The sequence below is a fragment of the Chionomys nivalis genome, chromosome 19 (genome assembly GCF_950005125.1).
Source record: "Chionomys nivalis chromosome 19, mChiNiv1.1, whole genome shotgun sequence".
NCBI classification, from domain to species: Eukaryota; Metazoa; Chordata; class Mammalia; order Rodentia; family Cricetidae; genus Chionomys; species Chionomys nivalis.
In genome coordinates this window covers 42,321,469-42,345,047 of record NC_080104.1, presented here as the reverse complement: position 1 = coordinate 42,345,047, position 23,579 = coordinate 42,321,469, and the positions used below count along the sequence as shown (strand labels likewise).

The 23,579-nt window shown below is 42.7% G+C and overlaps 2 protein-coding genes across 2 annotated transcripts in view; both read right to left on the bottom strand.

Moving 5' to 3' along the window:
* Window positions 1-415: 415 nt before the first annotated feature.
* On the bottom strand, window positions 416-14,621 carry Sar1a (secretion associated Ras related GTPase 1A). The gene is made up of 7 exons (XM_057751851.1): window positions 14,502-14,621; window positions 10,361-10,434; window positions 10,133-10,252; window positions 9,651-9,716; window positions 6,229-6,332; window positions 3,042-3,173; window positions 416-578 (listed from the first exon to the last, which is right to left on the bottom strand). The coding sequence occupies exons 2-7, from the start codon at window positions 10,416-10,418 to the stop codon at window positions 462-464; spliced, it is 597 nt and encodes a 198-aa protein (XP_057607834.1). The 5' UTR covers window positions 10,419-10,434; window positions 14,502-14,621; the 3' UTR covers window positions 416-461.
* A 5,132-nt stretch (window positions 14,622-19,753) lies between these two features.
* The window catches only part of Ppa1 (inorganic pyrophosphatase 1), a 29,080-nt gene continuing 25,254 nt past the window's right edge, over window positions 19,754-23,579 (bottom strand). Inside the window, exons 10-11 of the mRNA XM_057751124.1 lie at window positions 21,829-21,871; window positions 19,754-20,076 (exon numbers count right to left, since the gene is read on the bottom strand). Of these exons, the coding sequence (XP_057607107.1) occupies window positions 20,045-20,076; window positions 21,829-21,871 (75 nt within the window). The 3' untranslated portion in view covers window positions 19,754-20,044. The remainder of the gene's footprint in view (window positions 20,077-21,828; window positions 21,872-23,579) is intronic.

The window sequence follows — 23,579 nt, the reverse complement described above, 5'->3', positions numbered from 1 at the left end:
TCATAATTTTATGAAGTACCTAAATTTCATTTACTAGTTTTAAAAAAAAGAATAGAAAATCTGGACCAAGTAAATTGTGAACTCAAAAAGTTAAGAGAAGGGATACCAATTACATTAACAACACTTTCTTTAAAAAATAGAATCACTTTCTTTTGAAATCAACCAGTGGTGAGACGTGTTTTTCTTTCCAGGTGTCCCATGATGGCACCCAGCTTTCCCTGGCAAATCCTGCCAGCCCAAGTCCCTGCACACTGACCTGCATCAGCAGGCAGGCAGTGTTACTTCCCACGAGTGGAGAAGAGCACATGTCACCACTGGGCGATGAGCGTAGACAGAGATGCATGGCTTCTCAACGCCAGACATGGTTGGAGAGCTTTCCTTGTTGTATTAGGAAAGTCCATGAGGAAGCTGTGAATAGGATCAGTCCAGAAGAAAAACTCTTTATTTTCACTGTCCAAACATCAGTCAATATACTGGGAGAGCCAGCGGAAGCCCTCGCCGTAGCCTTGCCTCTTGAGCACACTGCACATGAATACTTCCATGGGGCGGGCGTTCAGCTCTTTCAGAGACACATTTCCCTAAGGGAGGAAAAGCCCAGAAAGCCCTGTTAGGACCTCCACATGCAAAAGCACAAATAAACATAGACAGTAACTACAAAATGTATCTGGCCATACAGATTACTTCTGCGGCCTCCAGTTTCAGAATAAAAATTAACAGCTTCTACATACTGCCTCATCCTGAAAACATGCTCTGAATACCCAACATTCACCTGGGCAGTTATGTAAGAGAATTGTAAAAAGAACTTCCGGGACCCATGGACCCAGCATGTCCTCTGACAGACAAAATAAGCTTGACCATTTTAGCACATTCGTTAACACAGCATTCAGGAACAGACACTGTTGGGCTGCATGGGAGACACTGCTGTGTATGTAGCACTCATACAGAAAGGAGGAGGAAGCACTCACACCCACACATGCAATAAAGGCAGGTTTTCAGTGTAGCCCAGGGCTACCCTCAATGTGCACCACACCTGGCCTGGAAGCATTTCTGGAAATAAACAGATAATGAGTCAAGACTATGGATATGGAGCTAAGCCAGGCATGGTGGTGCACATCTTTAATCCCAGCCATCTGGAGGCAGTGGCAGGTGGATCTCTGTGAGTCAGAATCCAGTCTACAGTCCCAGGTTATCCAAGGCTACCCAGAAAGACTCTGTCTCAAAAAATAAATAAATGGAAATGTAAAAAATAAAAAGTTTTCATAGACAATTAAAATTTAAAAGCAGAAGACAGAGAACAGGGGAAAATAACTCAGTGGACAATGTGCCTGATGCGCAAGGGTGAGATCCCCAGCACCCACATAGCTAGGCATGGTGGGACACATCTGTGACCTCCATGCTGAGAGAGTACAGAACCAGGTTGATTCCTGAAGCTTGTTGGCTAGGCAACCTAACCCAATAGATAAAAATTCTTTCATTGAAAATGACAGCCAGGGACCATAGGAGAGGGGATAAGGGGAGAGGGGAGAAAAGGGGAAGTTGAGAAAAATTTATAGCTCATAAAAATAATAAAATAAATGACAGTTTAAAAAAAAAAAAGAAAAACAAAATGGCAGCCAAAGTTGACTCAGGTCTCTCCATAAATGAACAAGTAATGCCACATACAGAAAGAACCGGGTCTATATTTCTGTATTTTCTCTCTTGTCACAGTCTGCTTTTCTAGACCAGAGCCTCTCTTCGCACTATAGGGCACACTAATGTAGGACATTCCAGTTCTATTTCTGGTTTTATTATCCATTTGCTATACGAACCTGAACAAACTACTATTTCCTCACTGGCAAAATGGGATAATAGTTTCACATCTATCAGCAAAAAGCACCGAGGATAATGAGTGCTTTGATCTTAATACCTGGAAAACATAAATAACTAATATTTTTAAAATATTTTTATTTTTTAATTATGCATATGTATGTGTGTCATTGGCAACGTGCAGGTGAATACAGTGCCCATGGAGGCCATTAACTGATGTCAGATTCCCCAGAGCTAGAGTTACAAGTGGTTGTGAGTTGCCCAACATGGGTACCGAGAAATAAACTTGGGTTCTCTGTATAAGTAGGACATACTCTTAATTGCTGAGCCAGCTCCTCAGCCCCAAAGAATTCTTTAAAAGACTGAAGTCAAGTGTGCTGGCGCATGCCTTTATTCCCAACACTGGGGAGGCAGAGACAGGCAGATCTCTAAGAGTTCAAGGCTAGCTTGGTCTACATAGACTTTGTTCCAAAATAGTAATAATAATTAATATTTTTAGTCTGGAGAGATGGCTCAGAGGTTAAGAACACTGACTGCTCTTCCAGAGGTCCTGAGTTCAATTCCCAGCAACCACATGGTGGCTCACAACCATCTGTAATGAGATCTGGTGCCCTCTTCTGGCCTGCAGGCATACATGCCAGAACACTGTATACTTAACAAATAGTCTTTTAAAAAAAGTTTTGAAAAAAAATTAATATTTTTAAACCCCCAAATAAATAAACATTAGCTGTTGAAGCGTGCTCCTCATGCTCCTATCCAGCTGGTTTTGTTAGAGTAGGCCCTGATAATGAGCACCTAATAGTGGCTAACAACCATCTCTAACACCAGTCCCAGGGTATCCAACACCTTCTTCTGACATCCGTGAGCACTGCATATTTATGGTGCACAGGCATATATACAGGCAAAATACCCATACGCATAAAATATTAAAAGAAAACTGCCATTTCTACAATTTCTTCAATTATTAGGCACTAGAAAACAGGTAAAGGAAGTAGGAGTATGGCTCAGTGGTACAGTACTTAGCGTGTACAAGGCCCTGGGTTCAAGGCCCTTTTTCTATCATTGGGAAGGAGGAAAGTAAAAAGGAGAGGGAATAGGGAGGATGATGGCTAAAGGATATGTCCTGATAAAACATTCACACTGAAAGACCCCGTCTCAAAAAATAAAAATGGAAAAGCACCCATGTTTAAGTGCTATGAGTATCCTCTCACACCTCCTTGAAGACTTTTTCTTACCTTTCCTGTGGTCTGTCCATAGAGGCCAAATATTTCACGGAGTTTTTCTTCACTGATAGCATCTGTCCTGTCAATTTTGTTTCCCAAGATAAGAATTGGCACATTGGATATTGTTTCATCAGTCATTAAAGCCTAAAAACAGGATTAAAAAAGCAAACAAACCCAAGTGAGCAACTTAGAAAATGAAGGCTCATTACGTAATAAAAGCCAACCTCTATTGTTTGATTAGGCATCATGTGGTCCTCTTTGCATCTGACGAATGGCTCATGTTGGCATTAGGTGCCAAGAGGATCACAAGTGAGATGCCCTGGGTTCATGTTTGTTAACAAACCCAAGGCAAAAACAGAACATACTGAGTGTCACAATGAACTAGGACAGAAAGTCAATACTAGCATAACAATTCATGCTTGAACAAAATCTTAGCCAAGATGTGGAATTGAAACCAGGCTCCACAGAAGGGCAGAACTTGGTAAGTGAAAAGAAGGAAGGGCACAAACAATAGCTATGCAACAGTGTGAGAATTCAAGAAGCCACACTGAGCACGCTTAACTGAAGTAAGACATTTACACAGAAGTGCAGCAACAGGTGGCAACCGACAACCCGAATGTTAAATCGCACTAGATCCAAAGAATGTGAACCTGAAGTCAGCAGATCTACACTTTCAGGACAGTAAACTGATAAACACTGTCTATTTGCAGTGCTCACCTAAGAGAGGATCTGTAAGACAGCAGCAATTAATGGATTGAACAAGAAGGATTCTGGGAAGAATTGAAGGAAGGGTCTGAAACAATATATCAGACAAAAGAGGAGACAATGCAGGCATGGATTTCAAGACCTGATACCTGATTCTCACTACAGGAAAGCAGAGTTGGGAGAATGTGTGTGCTTTTACCCTGAAAGTGATTAAAACCATTAAAGGAAACAAGCAGGGGGATGAGTGACAAGTTCCCTCTGACATGCCACTGCATGTAGGGTGGTAGGAGAATCTACAACAATTTACAGGTTCCCAGAGCATGTCAAGGATGCTGGAGAAGAACAATCACTACTTTCACTTTGGGAAGGGCCATCTAGTAGGCAGCACTGTGAGGCTGGAGCTCAGCAGGTGTGGATGAGGGCACCACCATGCAGGTGATGACGGAAGAAGCATTAGGACTAGCCTATTGAGGACCAAGCAGAAGAACAAGTGCAAGAGCTAACACTAGCTGGACATGTGGAGCACTCTAACAATCTCAGCATTTGGGACGCTGCAGAAGAGGCCAGGCTGGTCTACACAGCAAGACTGTCTCCAAAAAAGACAACCAAATTAATAAAGCAAAAATTAAATCAAGAGTATAAAGAGAGAGAGAGAGAATAAAGTAGGGGCTGGAGAGATGGTTCAGTGGGTAAGAACACTCTCTGCTCTTCCAGAGGATCTAGGTTCAATTCAAAATGGCAGTGCACACCTGTCTGTAACTCCAGTTCCACAGACATAACACCAGCGAGCATGGGATTGATGGATGGATGGATGGATGGATGGATGGATGGATGGATGGATGGATGGATGGATGGATGGATGGGTAGGTAGGTAGGTAGGTAGGTAGATAGATAGATAGATAGATAGATAGATAGATAGATAGATAGATAGATAGATAGACAGACAGACAGACAGATAGATAAAAGGCCAGGCAGGGGTGGTGCCCGCCTTTAATCACAGCACTTGGGAGGTAGAGGCAGGTGGGTCTCTGTGAGTTCGAGGCCAGGTTGAGCTACAGAGTGAGTTCCAGGACAGCCAGGGATACACAGAGAAACCCTGTCTCAAAAAAAACAAAGAGGAAAAAAAAAAAAAAAAGGAAAGAGATGGAGAGATGGCACTGGAGAGACAGCCAAGTGATTAAGAGCACTCCTTTTGTAGGACTTGGATTTGGTTCTCAGTACCCAGCTCACAATCTTCTATAACTCCAGTTCCATGAGATATGACATTTTCTTCTGGCCTCCAAAAGCACCAGGCATGCATGTGGTACACATACATACATGCATGCAAATACGCATACAAAATAATTTTAGAAATAAAAATGACAAGATATAGATAAAGGAATAGGCATTACAAGGAACATTACAGAAAGTCTGACAAAGGAGAAAACCCAAAGTGAGTAAAAAACTTGAGCATGCTAGTGGACCACCAAAGTCCATCATATGACTCTGAAGAAGTAGATTCAAAAATATAAAAACTCAGGGCTGGGCTGGAGAGATGGCTCAGAGGTTAAGAGCACTGCCTGCCCTTCCAAAGGTCCTGAGTTCAATTCCCAGAAACCACATGGTGGTTCACAACCATCTGTAAAGGGGTCTGGTGCCCTCTTCTGGCCTGCAGAGATACACACAGACAGAATATTATATACATAATAAGTAAATAAATATTAAAAAAACAAACAAACAACTCAGGGCTGGAGAGATGGCATAGTGGTTAAGAGCACTGGCTGTTCTTCCAGATCCTAAGCTCAACTCCCAGCACTCACATGGAGGCTCACAACCATCTATAACTGAAGTCCTATGAGATCTGATACCCTCTTCTGGAGCACAGATGTACAAGCAGACAAGACACCCAAAGACGTAATACATAAATAAATCTTTTTTTTAAAGTATAAAAACTGTCTCAGAGTTTCACTATACCAAGACTACATAAAGAGCAACCATAACAAGGGAACACTACTAACTAGGCTGGGACAACAGGCGGAAATGAGGAGTGTTGTAAGCAGCCTGAGCCATCAGGCAGCCTTATCATATGGCTATAAAACACTATTTATTCAAGTTCAAGCTGAGATTCCTCAGGACACTGAAACACTAAATCTCACTGGGTTAGAGAGATGGATCAGCAGTTTGTTAAGAGCACTGGCTGCTCTTCCAGAACCATCCCAGCACCCACACGATGGCTCATAATTGTTTATTATTGGTTAGCTCCATTTCTAGGAAATCTAGTGCCCTTCTCTGGCCTCTGCAGGCACCAGGCAAACACATAGCACTCATGCATAGATTCAGACAAACACTCACACACATAAAATAAATACATCTTAAAAAAGGCAAACCCCATGTCTCAGATTTTAAAATCCTTTCTTCTAGCACTCTGACCACATTAAGTACTGGCACTACTTAGAATTGCAGTTCCTAACACAAAGGGCAAGAAAGGAAAAGATATATATAAAATAAAACCTACATTAAGCTCAATTTTGGATTCCATGAGGCGAGAATGATCCGCACAGTCCACCAGAAAAACTATCCCATTAATCGCTGGCAGATAATTTTTCCAAACCCGACGTGCTAAAAGACAAAATTTGTAAATCAACAAAACAGTTGACAAGGGAATAACCTAATGGTCTATAGACTGAGATCTGCCGAGCTTACCACGTCCTGGCTGCCAATGGTAGTGAAACAGAGGATACATATTGATGGCCTATGAGCAAATCCTGAGTTTTAAAATTTAGGAGGTTCTGCCTTTCTTGACAAAGGATAAACCTAGCAACTCCATACCCATCTGTAACTTAGTGGCTGTCCCCTTCGTTAAAGTTTGCCAAAATCTCCACCAGTCCTAATGCTGTAATTGAGGAAATAATAAACTCACCAGTTTGGGCCCTGGAGCTACCTTTGTTTGCAACCTCCAAGTTAAAACATGATAATATGATTTAATTGTTCATATAATTTTGGTTCCATGGTAATTTCTAATAGCTAATTTGTATGTGTGCTGACAGACTTGAAAAGTGGACCTGGTAGGTACTTGAAACTCTCAGGCCAGGTACTCAGTTTCCAAAAATTAAGCAATGCTTTCTGTTTATCACTGTCCTGAGATATACTCCCACAACATTGTGCAGCCTGGGCTGGCCTTGAACTCGCCATCAGATCCCCATTACTGAAATTACAGATCTGTGCCAACATGCCAGCAATAAATAATTCATTTATGTGATTACTTTTTTGTGACAAGACATGGTGAATGTTTCAAAGTAGTGCTTTAACGTATTATAATTTCAGGGCATTGGGGGTGAGGATTGGTGAGCTACATTCTCACAACTTAAGGAATTTGCTTTTTGAGACAGGACCTTCCCACATGGTCCAAGCTGACACTCACGTCCCTAGTGCTGGGATGCTGGGATTGCAGACATGTGCCACCACACCCAGATTGTATTATATTTCCAGTGCTCACAAGGATCACAAAGGAGGCAGATCTGCAGGGTTGCCTGGCTGCCTCTACAGTGGAGTGGGACAGAGACTGCAGTTTTCACTCTCACTCCTTGTCACACATGACAGTTTACACAAGCCTGTGCGACTTTTATAAATTAAAATTTAAGAAATCACGCAAATAAGAATCATCAAGATGCACAATACTGTAGTAACTCCTCTCAAATGGCAGTCACGCATACACCTGTGTGTGCTGGCAGCTGGGAGCCTGAGGTAGGAAGATCAAGAAGAGTTCAGGGCCAGAAGCCAGTGAGACGGCTCAGCAGGTAAGAGCACCTACCACTAAGCCTGATAACCTGAGTCTAATTCTAGAGCCCACACAGTGGAAAGACTTGGTTCCCTCAAGTCGCTCTCTAAACGCCAAGGTGTGCTGAAGCGTGAAAACATACTTACACACACACAATAAATATTAAAAAAAAAAAAAGTTAAAAACAAAATCAGTTCAGGGCTTGGAGACAAGGTTCAGTACTTAAGATGGGGAGCAGGTGGGTGTGGGGTGGGAACGGGATAGCTATGTAAAATAAGAAAAGATTATATTAAGAAATTCTTAATTTAAGCCGGGAGGTGGTGGTACACGCCTTGACAGGACATAAAACTATAGCGAAACCCTGTCTGGAAAAAAAACAAACAAAAAATTCTTCATTTAAAAAAAATTTCTCTCCCCGCCTCCCTCTCATGTTGACACAGGGTTTCTCTGTGTAGCCCTGGTTGCAGTGGGAATATCACTCTGTAGACCAGGCTGGCCTCAGTGAGTCTCTGCCTCTCAAATGCTCCCTCACAGGATTGCAGTTAGTTTCTTTTCCCAGTCTTCTCAGAATATTCTCAAGTCTTAAACAGCTCACCCCTGCTCCTAGAGTTTTGCCAAATACAAACTGAGGGTCCATCAGACAAAAATACCCATTCTGTAGAACTCTAAAATACACAGAAGGGAGACTGGGGGTGTGGCTCAATGGTAAACCACTTACTTAACATGCACCAGGCCCTGAATCTGATCCCCAGCACAGCAGAAAATAAGTCAGCAGGGGCTAGACGCACTCAGTGGTTAAGGGTGTGTACTGTTGAACCCAAGGTCAGTTCCCAGCACCACGGTCTGTAACTCCAGCTTCAGGAGGATTCAATGCCTCTGGCCTCTGCCAGTATCTACACTCACATGCACACCCCCACACACAAAAAAACTTTTATAAATAAAAGTAAACTGTTTAAAAAATTGACAAGGCTGGAGAAATGGTTCAGCAATTAAGAACACTGGCTCCTCTTCCAAAGGACTTGGGTTCTATTCTTAGCACCCACCTAATAGATTACGAATGTCTCTAACTCTAGTTCTGGGGGATCCAATACCCTCTTCTAGGTTCTGTGGGCACCAGGCATACATGGCACATACGGACAGCACATAAATATATACGCAGGCAAAGCAACCAGAAAAATAAAATAATTTTGAAAATTTTATAGGTGTAAATTAAAAGGTGTAAATAAACAAATATCCATAGAACACACTTTATGGGAATCTAAGAGACAGAGACATAGGCCAAATAAGGCAAAAAGAACTTAGAGCTGAGCAAAAAGGTATTAGAAAATGTCTCAACTGTCCCAAATGAGCAGAGCACACAAAATACCAGTTCAAAGGGATCACAAATACCCAGTGTTCTTCTGGAAATTTTTGAGAAATTTAAAATTTAAAAATTAATAAAATCTCTTACATAGTCACATCCTACTGAATAAAGTATACAAAACAGACTTGGTAACTAAACATAAATACGATACTTTACAGCCAGCCTGATCTATGCAAAATTCCAGGCTAGACAAAACTATATATTGAGATCCTATCTTAAAAACAATACCACCAAAACAAGACTACTCAACATGTCATTGAGTAGACAAAACTTTCTCAAATGATTCATAAAATAAATAGCACTATGTACTAAAAGAGACTAGCAAATCTGGACAAAAATCTATAAACAAACAAAATTCCCTGTATATTTACACTTTTAAAAACACAATTAAAATTAGAAACACTCAGGCATGGTGGTGCATGCCTGCAGTCCTAGCACCTGGGAGGTGAAAGCAGAGCACAAGGGAACTCATGGACAGCCTGGGCTACATACATGAAACCTGTCTCTAAAAGAAAAGTAGACAAAACAACCTCACTGAAATAGTAAAACTCTAATCCTAAATACAAATAATTTACAAGGTAAAATGAGGGCTGGTGAGACAGTTCAATGGTGATTCCCAACAAAGTGGAAGAAAGAACCAAGTCTACAAAGTTGTCTCCCAACCTCCACACCAGCACCATGGCATGCACACCCCATACACTATGCATGTGCACACACAATTTTTAATTTTAAAAAGGTTAAGTGGTACACTTCTGTGCTAATATGTCTCAGAAAATACCCTCACTCGGTCTCTTACCTTGTTCATGTCCACCAAGATCAAAAGTGGTAAAAGTCATTCCAGCAATCGTCAGTTCTTCTGAGGCTAAAAGTGCCAAAAAATAAAACAAGAAGGCAAAAGAAATAAACTTCCAACCAAAAGTCCAAGTGCTAGTACTAAAAACCAGTACTAATACAAATGTAATTACATTTTCATTTTGTTAAAAGGGCACAGGAATGGAAATAGTCTTAAGCTAAAAGCTTCTGTTTTTCTTTTCTCCAAAAGTTTTCTGCTTAAGCTCAGATATGGAAGCTGTATCTCATTACGGAACTGGTCAGCAAAGTCAGTGACAAAGTTCTAGAGATGCAGAGTAAGTGACCTGAGTGTATCAAGAGTAACTTCAAAAACTTCTGGTTTCAGGGTCCTCACCTCAGTTGTAACAGAATTACATGAATTGGAGACTCAGCCTCCACACATGACACTGACCATCAAAAGGTCTCACCTGGTATTCTGAAACTTACTGGGATGCAGTGTTGGTACGTGCTGGCCTAGTCTGTCATCTTTCAGCATGTGAAGAAGAGTGGTTTTGCCTGCATTGTCCAAACCCAAGAATACAAGTTTTCCAGATTTCTTGTAGAGTCCTACAAGAGAAAAGAATGCCTTAATGTTCTTCCCACCAAAGGTTCCTTAGGTATAAATTGAGGCAACGTAATTGCAACCTGTAATTTAGTTCATGAAAATGGCTTTACCTAGGAACTGGAGCACACTGCTGAAGCCATTGTAGATCCACTCAAAGATGAAAGACATTATTGATGTTTATAACCTGTGTAAAACATAAAAATAAAATTAACTTTCTATGTGCCTTATTCTCTGGCCATGGTACATGTTCATAGACCCAAGTTTTCTAGACTAGGAAAGCTGGAGACATGGCTCAGCAGTTAAGAATGCCTGCTGCTCTTCTAAAGGACCCAGATTTGACTTGCAGCACCCACATGACTGTTCATGACTGTCTGTTCCAGGGGATTCAATACTCCCTCCTAGCCTCCATGGTAAGCATGCATGCAAGCAAGCAAAACCCTCAAATATATAAAATAAAAATCAATCTTGTGCCAGGTAGTGGTGGATGCCTTTAATCCCAGAACTTGGGAGACAGAGGCAGGCAGATTTCTGAGTTTGAGGCCAGCCTGGTCTACAGAGTGAGTTTATAAGACAGCTAGGGCTACACAGAGAAACCCTGTCTTGAAAAACAAACAAAAATATCAATCTTGCAAAGACCAACTAATCTCCTTCCCCCTTGAAACAGATTTTACACTATGAAGGGAAGCCTCTAGAATTTTTTTATCTGCAAATTCAGATACTCAGAGAACTAGGAGTCCATGCACCGCCTCCTTTACTGTGAGACGTATTCGCTCTAGGCAGCTGCCCATTCACTTAGATAACCACTGGTGCCTACTAGTTGGCAACATTCTTTGGAATTCTGTGGCTTTAATAATCAAACCAAGCTGGGCTTTAATCCCAGCACTTGGGAAACAGAGGCAGGAAAATCTTTGACCAGCCCTGCCCATACTCATTTGTAATACAGCAAGAGGCTCCAAAGCAAGTAAATATCTTATTTGTTCTTTTGAAACAGTGTCTCAACTACATAGCACTGGACTGCTGACACAAGTCATGTCAATTAATACAGGCACCAACACTACTTTTTCTATTTCCTATAGACTTAGAAAAATATACAACTCAAGGCTACTGACAGGCATATAAATATAAGCTCTAAGTGTATAAGAGGAAAGGATTTAGAAATACTGAGAAATGGTAAAGATTCTCAGAGATCCATTTCCTGGTCAACTGAACGTTTACATCAGTGCCTTAGTTTAGCGTGGAAAAGAAAAACCACACTTTTTCAGGACAAACTTTATACAAGATGCCGCCAACTGCAACCAGACAAAACTGTCATGAACAGTAATTGGAGGATTGGTTACCCACAAAATATGTGTGTCTATACAGTGGTATACATGTATATGTTCTTTTATCTTTTAAGTGATAAGATCTTGCTGAGTTGCCCCAGGCTGGCTTCAAACACCAGGGCTTCAGCATCCTGAATAGTTACCATGTGAAGCCTTACCTATATTCTTCCAATATGCAGATGAAAAGCAAACTATCTAGTTATTGGAGTTAAGCCTATGGCCTGACCTTAGAACCTACTTCATGCTTACTCCATTCAGCTTTCAGAAAACAAGAACAATGTTTAGTCAGAGGTACAGATAGAATACTGTGAAACACAGAACACATTTAATATGTTAAGTAACAGCCAGGAAGAGTATACACACCTGTGATCTCACCATTCAAGAGGCTCAAGAAGATCACAAGCTCAAGGCCAGCCAGCTTAAGCTATACACCAAAACCCTGCCTTCTCCTGCCCCCTCCCCGCCAAAAAAAGGAAAGGGAAAGGAAAGAAAAAAACCCTGGAGCCAGGGCATTGTGGCCTGTGCCTGTAATCCCAGCACTTAGAAGGCAGAAGCAGAGTATTAGGAGTTCAAAGACAGCCTCAGCTATATAGTGACTCTAAGACAGCTTGAATCATGACAGATCCCAACTCCAAAAATAAATGAAAATTTTAAGGGAGGGGAGGCTGAGATGTAGCTCAGTGCTAGGAAAGCATACTTAGCTAACATACATAGTCCTGTGTTTGATTCTTGGCATTGACAACCAACCAACCAACCAACCACACACACACACACACACACAGAGAGAGAGAGAGAGAGAGAGAGAGACAGAGAGACAGAGAGACAGAGAGAGAGAGAGAGAGAGAGAGAGAGAGAGAGAGAGAGGAGAGAGAGAGAGCTTTATCTTTAAACTTAGCACTTTAAGAAGTCCAGTAACAAGTATATACTTAAGTTTAAACTTACTGCAGGTAAATAAAACAATATACCTTTCTTCTACAGTTTCCCAAATGAAACATTCTCCCTTGTTTTTCTCACTCTATTTTTGGAGAGACACAGTTCATCTTTAACAGGCTATCACTCCCACTGTGGTCAGGCCTCACAATCCAGCACTTCTAAATTCACGTGTACTGGTTTGCTGCCAATAGTATAGGTACTTCTAAATTTTTTTACTACTTTTTTAGAAGTATTCCCAAGATGGGTAGGGCGGTGTAAATTTTAGTCACAGCACTTAGGGGGCTGAGGCAGAAAAATGAGCTTGAGTTTGTAGCAGCTTTGCCTATATATAGTAAGTTCCAGGCCACAGTCGAACTACTTCAAAAAAACAAAGAAGAGGAAAGCAAGTATTCTACACTTGCTTAATTTTATGCATCACGTAAGGATTTTTTTTTAAAGTGGTAACTGAATTATTTTGATTTTCTAACTTATTTTCCTTTGCATCTTTGTTTTAAAAGTCCCATAAAGCCGGGCGATGGTGGCGCACGCCTTTAATCCCAGCACTCAGGTGGCAGAGGCAGGCGGATCTCTGTGAGTTCGAGACCAGCCTGGTCTACAGAGCTAGTTCCAGGACAGGCTCCAAAGCCACAGAGAAACCCTGTCACAAAAAACCAAAAAGAAATAAATAAATAAAATTAAAAAAAAAATAAAAGCCCCATAAATTCTTTCCACTAAAATGATATAGAAAAAGTATCAAAATGAACTCGTCAGTGATGCTACAAAGTAGTGACTCCTACCAGATCCCAGGAGTTGGGTTGCCCTGCTGTCCGAGGTTGAGTAAACAGCCTTGCTGATTGCTATCCTTGAGATCTTAGGATTTGAACCAAAACACGTACCAGCAACCTTAGAATTTACACAGTTCCTGCACTATCTCTCACTTCATCCTTTCCCCAACTCTCTCAAGCAGGGATCTCTGAGTCGCCTCATTTAACTAGACGAGGGTGTGGACACTATTAGGCTACCTGCCTTTTCGAGGCTGTGTGGCTGAAAGTGTCAACTCCAAGGACTTAAAACTCTCACCTAAAACCGAAGCCTTTCCTGCTAACGTAAAATTCCAGTCACAAACCTTCCGAAAAGGAAACTTACTTCCCTAACTTACCACCTACACGATGGTATTTTTACTAAAGAACATTCTCTTTTTCTATTCTTTATCTACTCTATCATCTATGGAATGTTAAGAAAACATTAAAACCAACAACACTATTCCTGAACCTAAAGTAAAAACTTGCAATTATTAAGACTGGTGGAAACAAACAAAAGCGAAGTCCCCAAATGACCACTGGCCAATAAAGACGTACTCATTACTTGTACGTATTCCCTCCAGATGAACCTGGGGTAGAAAGCAGCTGGCTATAACCTAAGGAACTCTACGTTGCGGCGAGGTAAATGTCAAAGATCAGCTTTCTGCCAATTCCTCTTAAACCTCCGTCTCAACCTGAGCAGATGGGAGCCAGATACTGGGAAAACACCAGAACAGGAGAATACTGAGAAAGGGTATTTGTTACCATCTTCGCCTGGGCAAAAATGATGGTATCGTTCATCTACGATACACGCCCAGAGGGAATTTTCCCATGCATAGGAAAAAAGGCGAGGGTGTTGGTGGAAGGAGCGAACACTGGATTCTAGACAGGGCGTCGGATGCCCAGAGGCTGAACGTGGGGCTCATGGCCCTCGGGTCTGCAGAATCCAAGGCTGAGCTCCCAGCGCTCCAGCTAGCCTCACCGAGGACCGAGGCTCCTCCGCCACCGAGACCACGAAGCCGTTCCAAAAACCCGAACGCCGCCACGCCACCTCGCAGCTGCGGCCCGTCCCCGCCCAGAGCCGGCCCGCGGAACCGCCTGCGTGTCACTTCCCCCCCACCCAGCCCCTCCACCGCGGCCCCCGCCCCGCCCTTCGCTGCCGCCATCCCCGAGCCCCGTGCCCCACTGCCGCCTCTTCTGCTGGGACCCCGACTCACGGCCCGAGGAGCTCCTCCCGCGGTGGTTGGCGGCGCGACCCTCCCTCAGAGCACACAGAGCAGCAGTACCCGGGACCGCCAGCTACGCGCCGGATGTGCGTCACGCCCCTCCCACGGGACTTCCGTGGCACGCACTGGCCTCGCCCCCTCCAGCGTCACGGCGTTCGGCCGGTGGGTACCGCCCTACCAGCCACTCAGGCCGCGGAGGGGCGGGCCCAAGAAGTGACGTACGCGCCGGCTGTGGCCCCGCCCTCTCTCTGAAGTAGCACGAGACGTGGCAATGCCTGTCAGGCGGCCAGGGCTTCTGTGCCCGGGGTTTCCAATCCCAGCGCGTTTCCAGACGCACGGGGACGTCAGAAGTGGTGGCTGCTGCTTTTTATAGGTAGACTGTAGGACAGTAGAATTGACCTTGGTGGCCTCAGCCTTGGTGGATGCCACCAAGACATTGTTTTAAGTTGTCTTCCCTGCCTTGGGAAGAAAGCTTTTTATTTTATTTTTTTTTTTAACTTAAAAAAGCAGGAAGAGTTTATTGAGCAGTTCCAGGCAGTACACTGAGTACCTGGGTTGCTTCATCTAATTTAACCCTCGTTACTGTTCTGTGAAGTACGTACTGATAGTCACAATGAACAAAATATTTAAGTAGGGCCCGCAAAATGGCCCATCAGGTAAAGGCGCTGGCTTGCTGTCTGGATTAGCCAGGGCTCTCAAAGAGCTGTCCGGGCATTGTGCTGTACACCTTTAACCCCAGGGCTGAGACTTAAAGATTTCTGAGTTCCAGGCCAGCCAGAGGTACATGGTGAGACCCTGTCTCAATAGTAATAATAAAGGAACAGAGCTGAAAGAATGAATATACAAATATAACTTTAAAAAATTATTTATATGTATGGGTTTTGTTTGCAAGAATGTTATCACATGCATGCCTGGTGCCTACAGAGACCAGAGGAGGGTGTTAGATCCCCTGGAACAGGAGTGGCCATATGGGTGCTGGGAATTGAACCCAGGCTCTCAACTGCTCAGCCATCTCTCCAGCCCCCAAATACATAAATAATTAAAAGAGGATGGATTAAAGTGTTTTACAGTGATCTGAGCAGTCCAACAATGGCTGTCTCCCAAGGGAAAGACCAGGAATTGAGGAATTGTTCAGTCCACCCGACTGAATGCCTCAGCAGTCCCAATCTGACGCTGGGGATCTAGGAACTGCTAGAGAGCCAAAAGCCTTGGGGCTAAGTTGGAATCTCAGTGATGTAGGTTCTAATATCAATGAAGGAATGCCTCAGCACCAACAGATGAATTTGCCAGTGAGAGTGGGGGTAAACAGGAAAAATCAAAAGCTTCTTTCTTCCAAGTCCTTTTATGTGGGCAGCCTCTAGAAAGTGTAGCCCAGATTTAGAGTGGGACTTCCCATTTCATGTGATCCAAACAAGAAAAATTCCTCACAAGTGTATCCGGCTGCTTGGGTCTTAGTTAATTCCAGATGTAGTCAAGTCAACAACCAAGATGAGCAATCACACTACCCAAAGCTGCAAGACTGACAACCTGAGTTCAATCCCAGAACCCACCAGGACTGGCAAAGTAACCCCTGTGATGTAAGAAGGAAAAAGGCTCAACACGACTTAGGTAGCCAGTGTTGGTTCAAACTTCTAGAGTCTGATGCCAGGCAGTTCCTTTTTTAGGCATAAAGTACAGTACAATGTTGGGAAAGTTTCCTAGTAACGATTACCTCAATCCCATGTGCACAATAAAGTGTGAATCGTGACTACATCAAACCTCTTTTGCAAAGTATATGTTGACTTCTTCCATAAAGATGGGTTCTATACCATAAGGGTCTAAAGGAGGATCTGATGTGGTCTCAGTCATAGAGATGGCATAGAGGTCACCAAGCAATAAAGTACATGTCACATCTCCCCTAAGGATGGGTTCAATCCCCAACACCTATATGGCAACTCACAACTGTAACTCCAATCCCAAGGGATTCAGCATTCTTTTCTGACCTCCAAGGTCACTTCAAACACGTAATTCACATATATGTAAGCAAAACGCCATAGACACAAAATAATAAAAGCAATTTTAAAATTAAAAACAATACAGCAAGGTGTAGTGAAAGGCACCTACATTCCAGCACTCAGAAGGCACAGGCAAGAAAACAGCTGGAACTGAGGTCAGCCTGGCTTTTTAGTGATGGTGAAGAGACACAGACCAGTCCTGCTCCAGTAGCCTGACGGGGTTCTTTTCCCCACTCCACTCCAACAAAACCAGATACTTTGTTACCATGCAGAAAGGAATTTCAGAAGAATCAGAAGGAAACAAAGCTAGTTAACTAAACAGACCAAAGAGAGTGAGGCTACAAGCTTTAGAACAGTGGTTCTCCATGCTGCAACCCTTTAATACAGTTCTTCTTGTGATGACCCCAACCAGAAAATTATTTTCCATGCAATGTCATAACTGTAATTTGCTACTGTTATGAATTGTAATGTAAATATTGGTGTTTTAGGATGGCCTTTGGTGACTTCTATGAAAGGGTCGTTTGACTCCAAAGGGTTGCAACCCATAGGTGAAAAACTATTCCTTTACCGAAGTTTGAGACGACAGGTGGGGGGTATTGGTTTAGAAAAAGAGAGCACAGAACCCAAGACATGGGCATGGGCTGCTCAGGAGGGTGGCGCTCAGGTGTCTAGTGTGTGCTCCTGTAATTTTGTGGCTTGCTAAGTTACTTGTTCAAAGTCACACTGTTTAAGCCTTTATAACAAGGTTTAAAGATTAAGCAACACTGGGACTGGAGGGATGGCTAAGTGATTAAGAAGACTTACTGCTCTCACTAAGGACTGAGTTCGATTCCAAGCACCCACATCAGGTAGCCCACAACATCCTGTAACTTCCCAGGACTGCATTCATGCCATATACCTGCACACAGATACACACAATTAAAAGTTTAAAAAAACAACAAAAAAGTAAGTTTTGGGGGGTTGGAAAGATGGTTTTGCTCTTTTGGAGGACTTCAGTTTGGTTTCAGATTGAGTGGATCACAACTGCCCCAGGGGATCTAATGCCCTCTTCTGCCCTGCACACACACAGTTAAAAATAAATCTTTTGGGGGCTGGAGAGATGGCTCATACTGGCTGCTCTTCCAGAAGACCTAGATTTCATTCCCAGGACACATATGGCAGCTCACAACTCTCAGTAACTCCAATTTCAGCAGATCTGACCTCCTCTTCTGGCCTCTAAAGACACCAGGCACACACACACACACACACACACACACACACACGTGTGTGTATGTATATATATACTATGAAGCCCTGGTTAACCTGGGACCTGATATATAGAAATATAGACCAGGCTGACCTTGAACTCAAATATCTATCTACCTCTGCCTCCCAAGGACTGAGATTAAAGTTGTATGGCACCATGCCCATCTAGACTCTTTTCTTTTTTCTCAAGATTTACTTATTATGCATACATGTTCTGCTGGCATGTATATGCCAGAAAAGATCATTATGGATGGTTGTGAGCTACCATGTGGTTGCTGGGGAACACAACTCAGGACCTCTGAGAGAGCAGCTGGTGTCATCTCTCCAGCCCTAGAAGCTTTTTTTCTAGCTGTGTTTGTGCACTTGAATGCAGTCCCTACCGAGCCCTACAGGCCAGAAGAGAGTCATTATCTTCAAGAGCTGGAGTTACAGGTGGTTGTAATCCATCTGATGTGGGTGCTGTGAACAGGACTCAGGTCCTCTGGAAGAACAGCAAGCATCTATATATACTGAGCCATCTCTTCAGGCCCTAGAATCATTTTTGAAACAGGGTCCCACTAGTTTACTCAAGTTGTCTTTGAACTCACTCTTAATCCATGCAGGCCTGGGTCGTGTAGTCTCTTGAATTGCTAGAACCACAGCATTAAGCCTAGAGAGAGATCTTGAGGATTCTAGTTCAATAATTCCTGGATGGATTCCCACAAAGGCATTATTGGGAGATGGTGGAGTAAGAAGTGGGGATCAATCACCAGGTACATTAACTTAAAAGTTATACCTTCTACCCCGCCCCTTCTTGCTTCTGCTTCCTGACTGCCACAGGGTTCCACTCAATCAGTATTAGGTCTTATCATTCCTCACCTCAGGCCCCCAGCAACAGATTCAGCCAAGCTTGGCCTGAAACCTGTGAGGCCAAAATAAACCTTTTTTCCTTTAGATATTCTCTCAAGTATTTGGCCACAGTAACATAAAACTAACAGAGGAGATACAGGTGAGAAATAAGCACATGAGATGCTTAACATCGTAAGCCGTGACAAAAAGACTAACTAAAGTAACAGGGAGACATCCTTGTGCGTCATCCAATGGAGACAGGAGCACCCCTAGGGCTTGCTGGCCAGCCAATCTAGCCAAATCAGCAAGCTCCAGGCCCAATGAGATTGCCTCAAAGAAAAGGTAGAATGGAAACAGCTTGGCTCGGCAGTCAGGAGTGTGCACTGACTGCTCTTTCAAAGGACTGGAGCTCAGTTTCCAGCATCCACGTCAGGCAGCTCACAACCACCTGGAAGTCCAGCTCCAGGAGTTACTAAGCCTCTAGCCGCCAATAACACCTGCACATACACAGGATAATAAAGTTCGGATTGAATAAATATGAATGCTTACTATAAGTCATGACCCGACATTTTTATAGATGAGGAAAACAGGTTTAGTGGTTTGTACCTTGCCTGTGTACAGAACTGATAAGATCAGCCTGGATTCAAGCTCAGATCTTCCTAGCTCCAAAGGCCATGAACTCATCAAAAATTGTTCTGGCTGGTAACCACAGTGCAAAGAAAATGACTGAAGGGCTCAGTTTATTGATTAAAGAGGTAAATGCCACGTTTACTTTAACTTTTGTTAAAGGTTTGGCTTTCTGCTAACACAACAGTAATTTATAGGGTTTTCTTTGGAATGCGATCCCAGGAACTAAGCATAGAACAGAATGTCTATATGCACAAGAGATTCCATTCTCGCATGCCCCAAAACAAACAGCTTATTTTTCTAAATAAGCACTTACAATGCTGCTTGAGTTGGCCCAGAACTTGCAAAGTAGACCAGGCTGGCCTTGAACTCATGATATGCCTACCTTTGCCTCTTGGGTTTGAGGGTTAAAAGTGCGCACCACTGTGCAGTTTTTATCTAGTAAAAGGGAATTCTAGAACTACTGCTAGGAAACTAACACTTTGCAGTACCCGCACCAGCTTGGTAATGTTGACGCTGGAATAAGAAATATCCTAAGCCAAGTTTCAGCAAAATAACTTTATTTCCTAACACAGTAAACATATACATCCAATATGTGGTACTTCCACGCCAACGGCTTTGAGAGTTAGCATGTGTTAAAAGCTGTCTTGGTTGAGATGTGAAGTGTCTGGATGGCTAACCTTCTGAACATATTGGACTGGCTACAGCAGAATCTGAATCTGCTTCACTAGGCAAGTTACAGAAATTTAAAGCCTTGAAACGTTACTACACTTTTGCATCTAATGCTTCCAGGCGAAGAGGATGCAGCAGGATCAGCTTGGATTCCAGGGCATCTCATCATCAGTTTTTCTGGTGATGGAACCATTTATCCACTGTAGCCAGAAAAAAGAAATGCAAATTAGTCTCTGCTAAGAACACAAATTATCAACCTATAACAAAGAGTAAGCTGAGGATGTAGCTCAGCAGAAGAATGCTGGCCTATCAAGGAATATTACAGGCCTTTGCATGGCTGCTCCTATCCATGACCTCTAGAACATGCAATGCAAAGCTACAGCCAAAAAGCTAATGCTTAGCACAGGCTTATACGGGGGCCTCCTCACTAATTCTTTTTTTTGTTTGTTTGTTTGCTTTGTTTTGTTTGCTTTTTTCAAGAAAGAGTTTATCTGTAGCTTTGCAGCCTGTCCTGGAACTCATGAAAGTTCTGGTACACCAGGCTAGCCTTGAACTCATGAAAATCCACCTGTCTCTGCCCCTCCCCTACCCCAGTGCCCTGATTAAAGGTGTGCACCACCACCGCCCAGCTCCTCATTCATTCTTTCTTTTTTTTTTTTTTTGGTTTTTCGAGACAGGGTTTCTCTGTGGCTTTGAAGCCTGTCCTGGAACTAGCTCTTGTAGACCAGGCTGGCCTCAAACTCACAGAGATTCGCCTGCCTCTGCCTCCCGAGTGCCGGGATTAAAGGCATGCGCCACCACCGCCCGGCTCCTCATTCATTCTTTTCCCTTCCTTCTTTCTCTCCCTGTTTTGAGATTAGGTCTCACATAGTCTCGATTAATCGGAAACTCAATACAGAGTCCAAGTTATCCCCAAACACTTAGGCACTAGGGTATACACCACCAGGGCAACTTAAATTTTTTTTTTTAAAGCATCAGACTTAAAAAAAAGAAGAAATTTAGATTCCTTTTCCTTTCCTTTCCTTTTTTTTTTTCAAGGCAGGGTCCTTCTGCGAAACCCAAGCTGGCCTTCAGCCTGTGAACATTCTGCCTCAGCTTCCAGCGGCCTGGGATTACAGGTATGCAGTACCTCACCTATCACAGAGATTTCCAAGATTGAAAGAGGGTTTAGAGCACTTCTCCAAGTGAAGCAGGCATGTCTGCATAGAACGTAGGATATAGCCCACGCTGAGCCCTCCCACAGTGGCCACAGGGAGGATACAAGTACCCAAATCAGGAAGAGGGAAGAAAAAGAGAATGGTGGCACGAAGTTTCCCACCCTTCACACACAGACTGCAGAGCTTTAACGTAGCTTCCCAAGAAAAGGAAAGACAGGCGCAAAAAGACAAACAGCTTGACTGCAACTGCAGAGTGGGGAAGGGATGCTGGAGGCCGACGGCAGGAAGCTTGATGGGACGGGGAGACAGGAGCTAATCGAACAGCAAACACCAGTCACAGCAATCAGCTTTATTTAAGGGAATGAGGACTATACTACTAATAACGTACTGCCTATTAATATCTTCTTCCTGCTGATGGGGAACAAACACAGATCTTCTAGCATGTTAGCACACTCTATATCTATATATATCTATATAGTATATATATACTTATCTATCTATCTATCTATCTATCTATCTATCTATCTATCTATCTATCTATCTATCTATCTATCCATCCTCTCCTGGGTCCCATTATATATTTCAAAGCAGCTACAACTGTAATTTTAAATGTTTGCCCACAAATAAGTATGATAGATTTGCTAGCTTGATTTAAGCTTTCCATATTATAAACGTACAGCAAAACTTATACCCATGACTGTATGTAACTATTTTCCAAGTAAAAAAAAAATACATATGTAATATATAATTTCATACAGACACATAACTAATAACTGTAGTGGACTCAGGTCTTACCATCTGTTGGTAGTGAGCAGGCAGATTCACACGGTGGTGGCAACTAAAATAAAACATTAAAATATTAAAACGTAGTCTAACCCCTAGAGGGAAAGTTAAAAGTATACTGGTAAAATTGAAAAATAGACAGGAGACTACCAATTTGTAGTCTCTAAAACTAATTTATGGGAACAACACAGTGTGATCTGCTAAGACAGGGTTCTTAACCTGTGGACTGTGACCCCTCTGGGGTCACATGTCAGATATTTGTATTATGATTCATAACCATAGAAAAATTAGTTATGAAGTAGCAATAGAATAATTTTATGGTTGGGGGGTCACCAAAGCATGAGGGTCACAGTATTAGGAAGGTTGAGAACCACTGGGCTAAGAGATCATATATTATACATTATATACAAGTCTCTTTCAATTTTTAAAAAAGAGCTACTTAATTTTATGTATAGGGTATTTTGCCTTAATATGTACATGCACCACGTGCACTCCTGGTGGCTGTGGAAAATGAAAGCATGAGTCAGATCCCTGGAACCAGAATTATGGATGGTTGTAAACCACGGTAGGGATGCTGGGAATTGAACCCTGCAAGACCAAGCAGTGCTCTTAACTAATTAGCCATTTCTCCAGACCCCACATCCAAGTCTCTTAATAACACACACAAAAGAACGTTCCTGAGCCACCTCACCCAGTTTTGTTTTTCCTGTTCATCTCACTGTCAGGATTCCTGTGTAAACGAAGATGAATCTAAATGCCCTGGGTTCATCACCAAGTCATTTTCCTTTGTAATGACCCATTGATGAGGCCATGGGAAGTCAGTCAGACATCATTTGCTTTTGCTTGCTGCCTGATAGCATAAATGAATGTTTTCTTTAAAAAAAAATAATTTCGGGCTGGAGAGATGGCTCAGTGGTTAAGAGCATTGCCTGCTCTTCCAGAGGTCCTGAGTTCAATTCCCAGCAACCACATGGTGGCTCACAACCATCTGTAATGAGGTCTGGTGCCCTCTTCCTGACTGTAGGCATCCACAGACTGAATATTGTATACATAATAAATAAATAAATAAATAAATATTTTTAAAAAAATTTCTTTATTTTTACTTCGTGTCTATCAATGTTTTGCCTACATGTACATCTGTGCACCATGTGTACGCAAGGGCCCAGGTTGGATCCCCGAGGAGCTGGAGTTACAGGTGCTTGTAAGGCACTATAGAGTGCTGGGAACAGAACCTGGGGACAAAAGCAGCAACTGGTCTAAACTACTGAGCCATCTTGTCCAGCCCCATAAATGAAAATAATTTTCAAATGATCTAGCTCAATCGTTTGCTGAATCCAAATCAGATTATTTTATTGTTAGTTTTGTTGTTGTATTTTTGATACAGGATTTTTCTGTGAAACAAGCCTGACTGTGCTGAAACTCACTCTAAACCAGGCTGGCTTCGAACTCACTGAGATCCGCCTGCCTCTGCCTTTTGAGTGCTGGGATTAAAGCATGTGCCATCACTGCCAATCCCAGCACTCAGTAAGCAGAGGTAGGCAGACTCTATGTAGCTAGGACTAGACAGGGAGACTATCTCAAACAACAAAACAAACAAACAAATCCCATAAAAGCCAGAGCTGCTGTCCTGGACTGTACTTCTTGTGAGAAGGTTTTTTTTTTTTTTTTTTTTGGTTTTTTGAGACAAGGTTTCTCTGTGGTTTTGGAGCCTGTCCTGGAACTAGCTCTTGTAGACCAGGCTGGTCTCGAACTCACAGAGATCC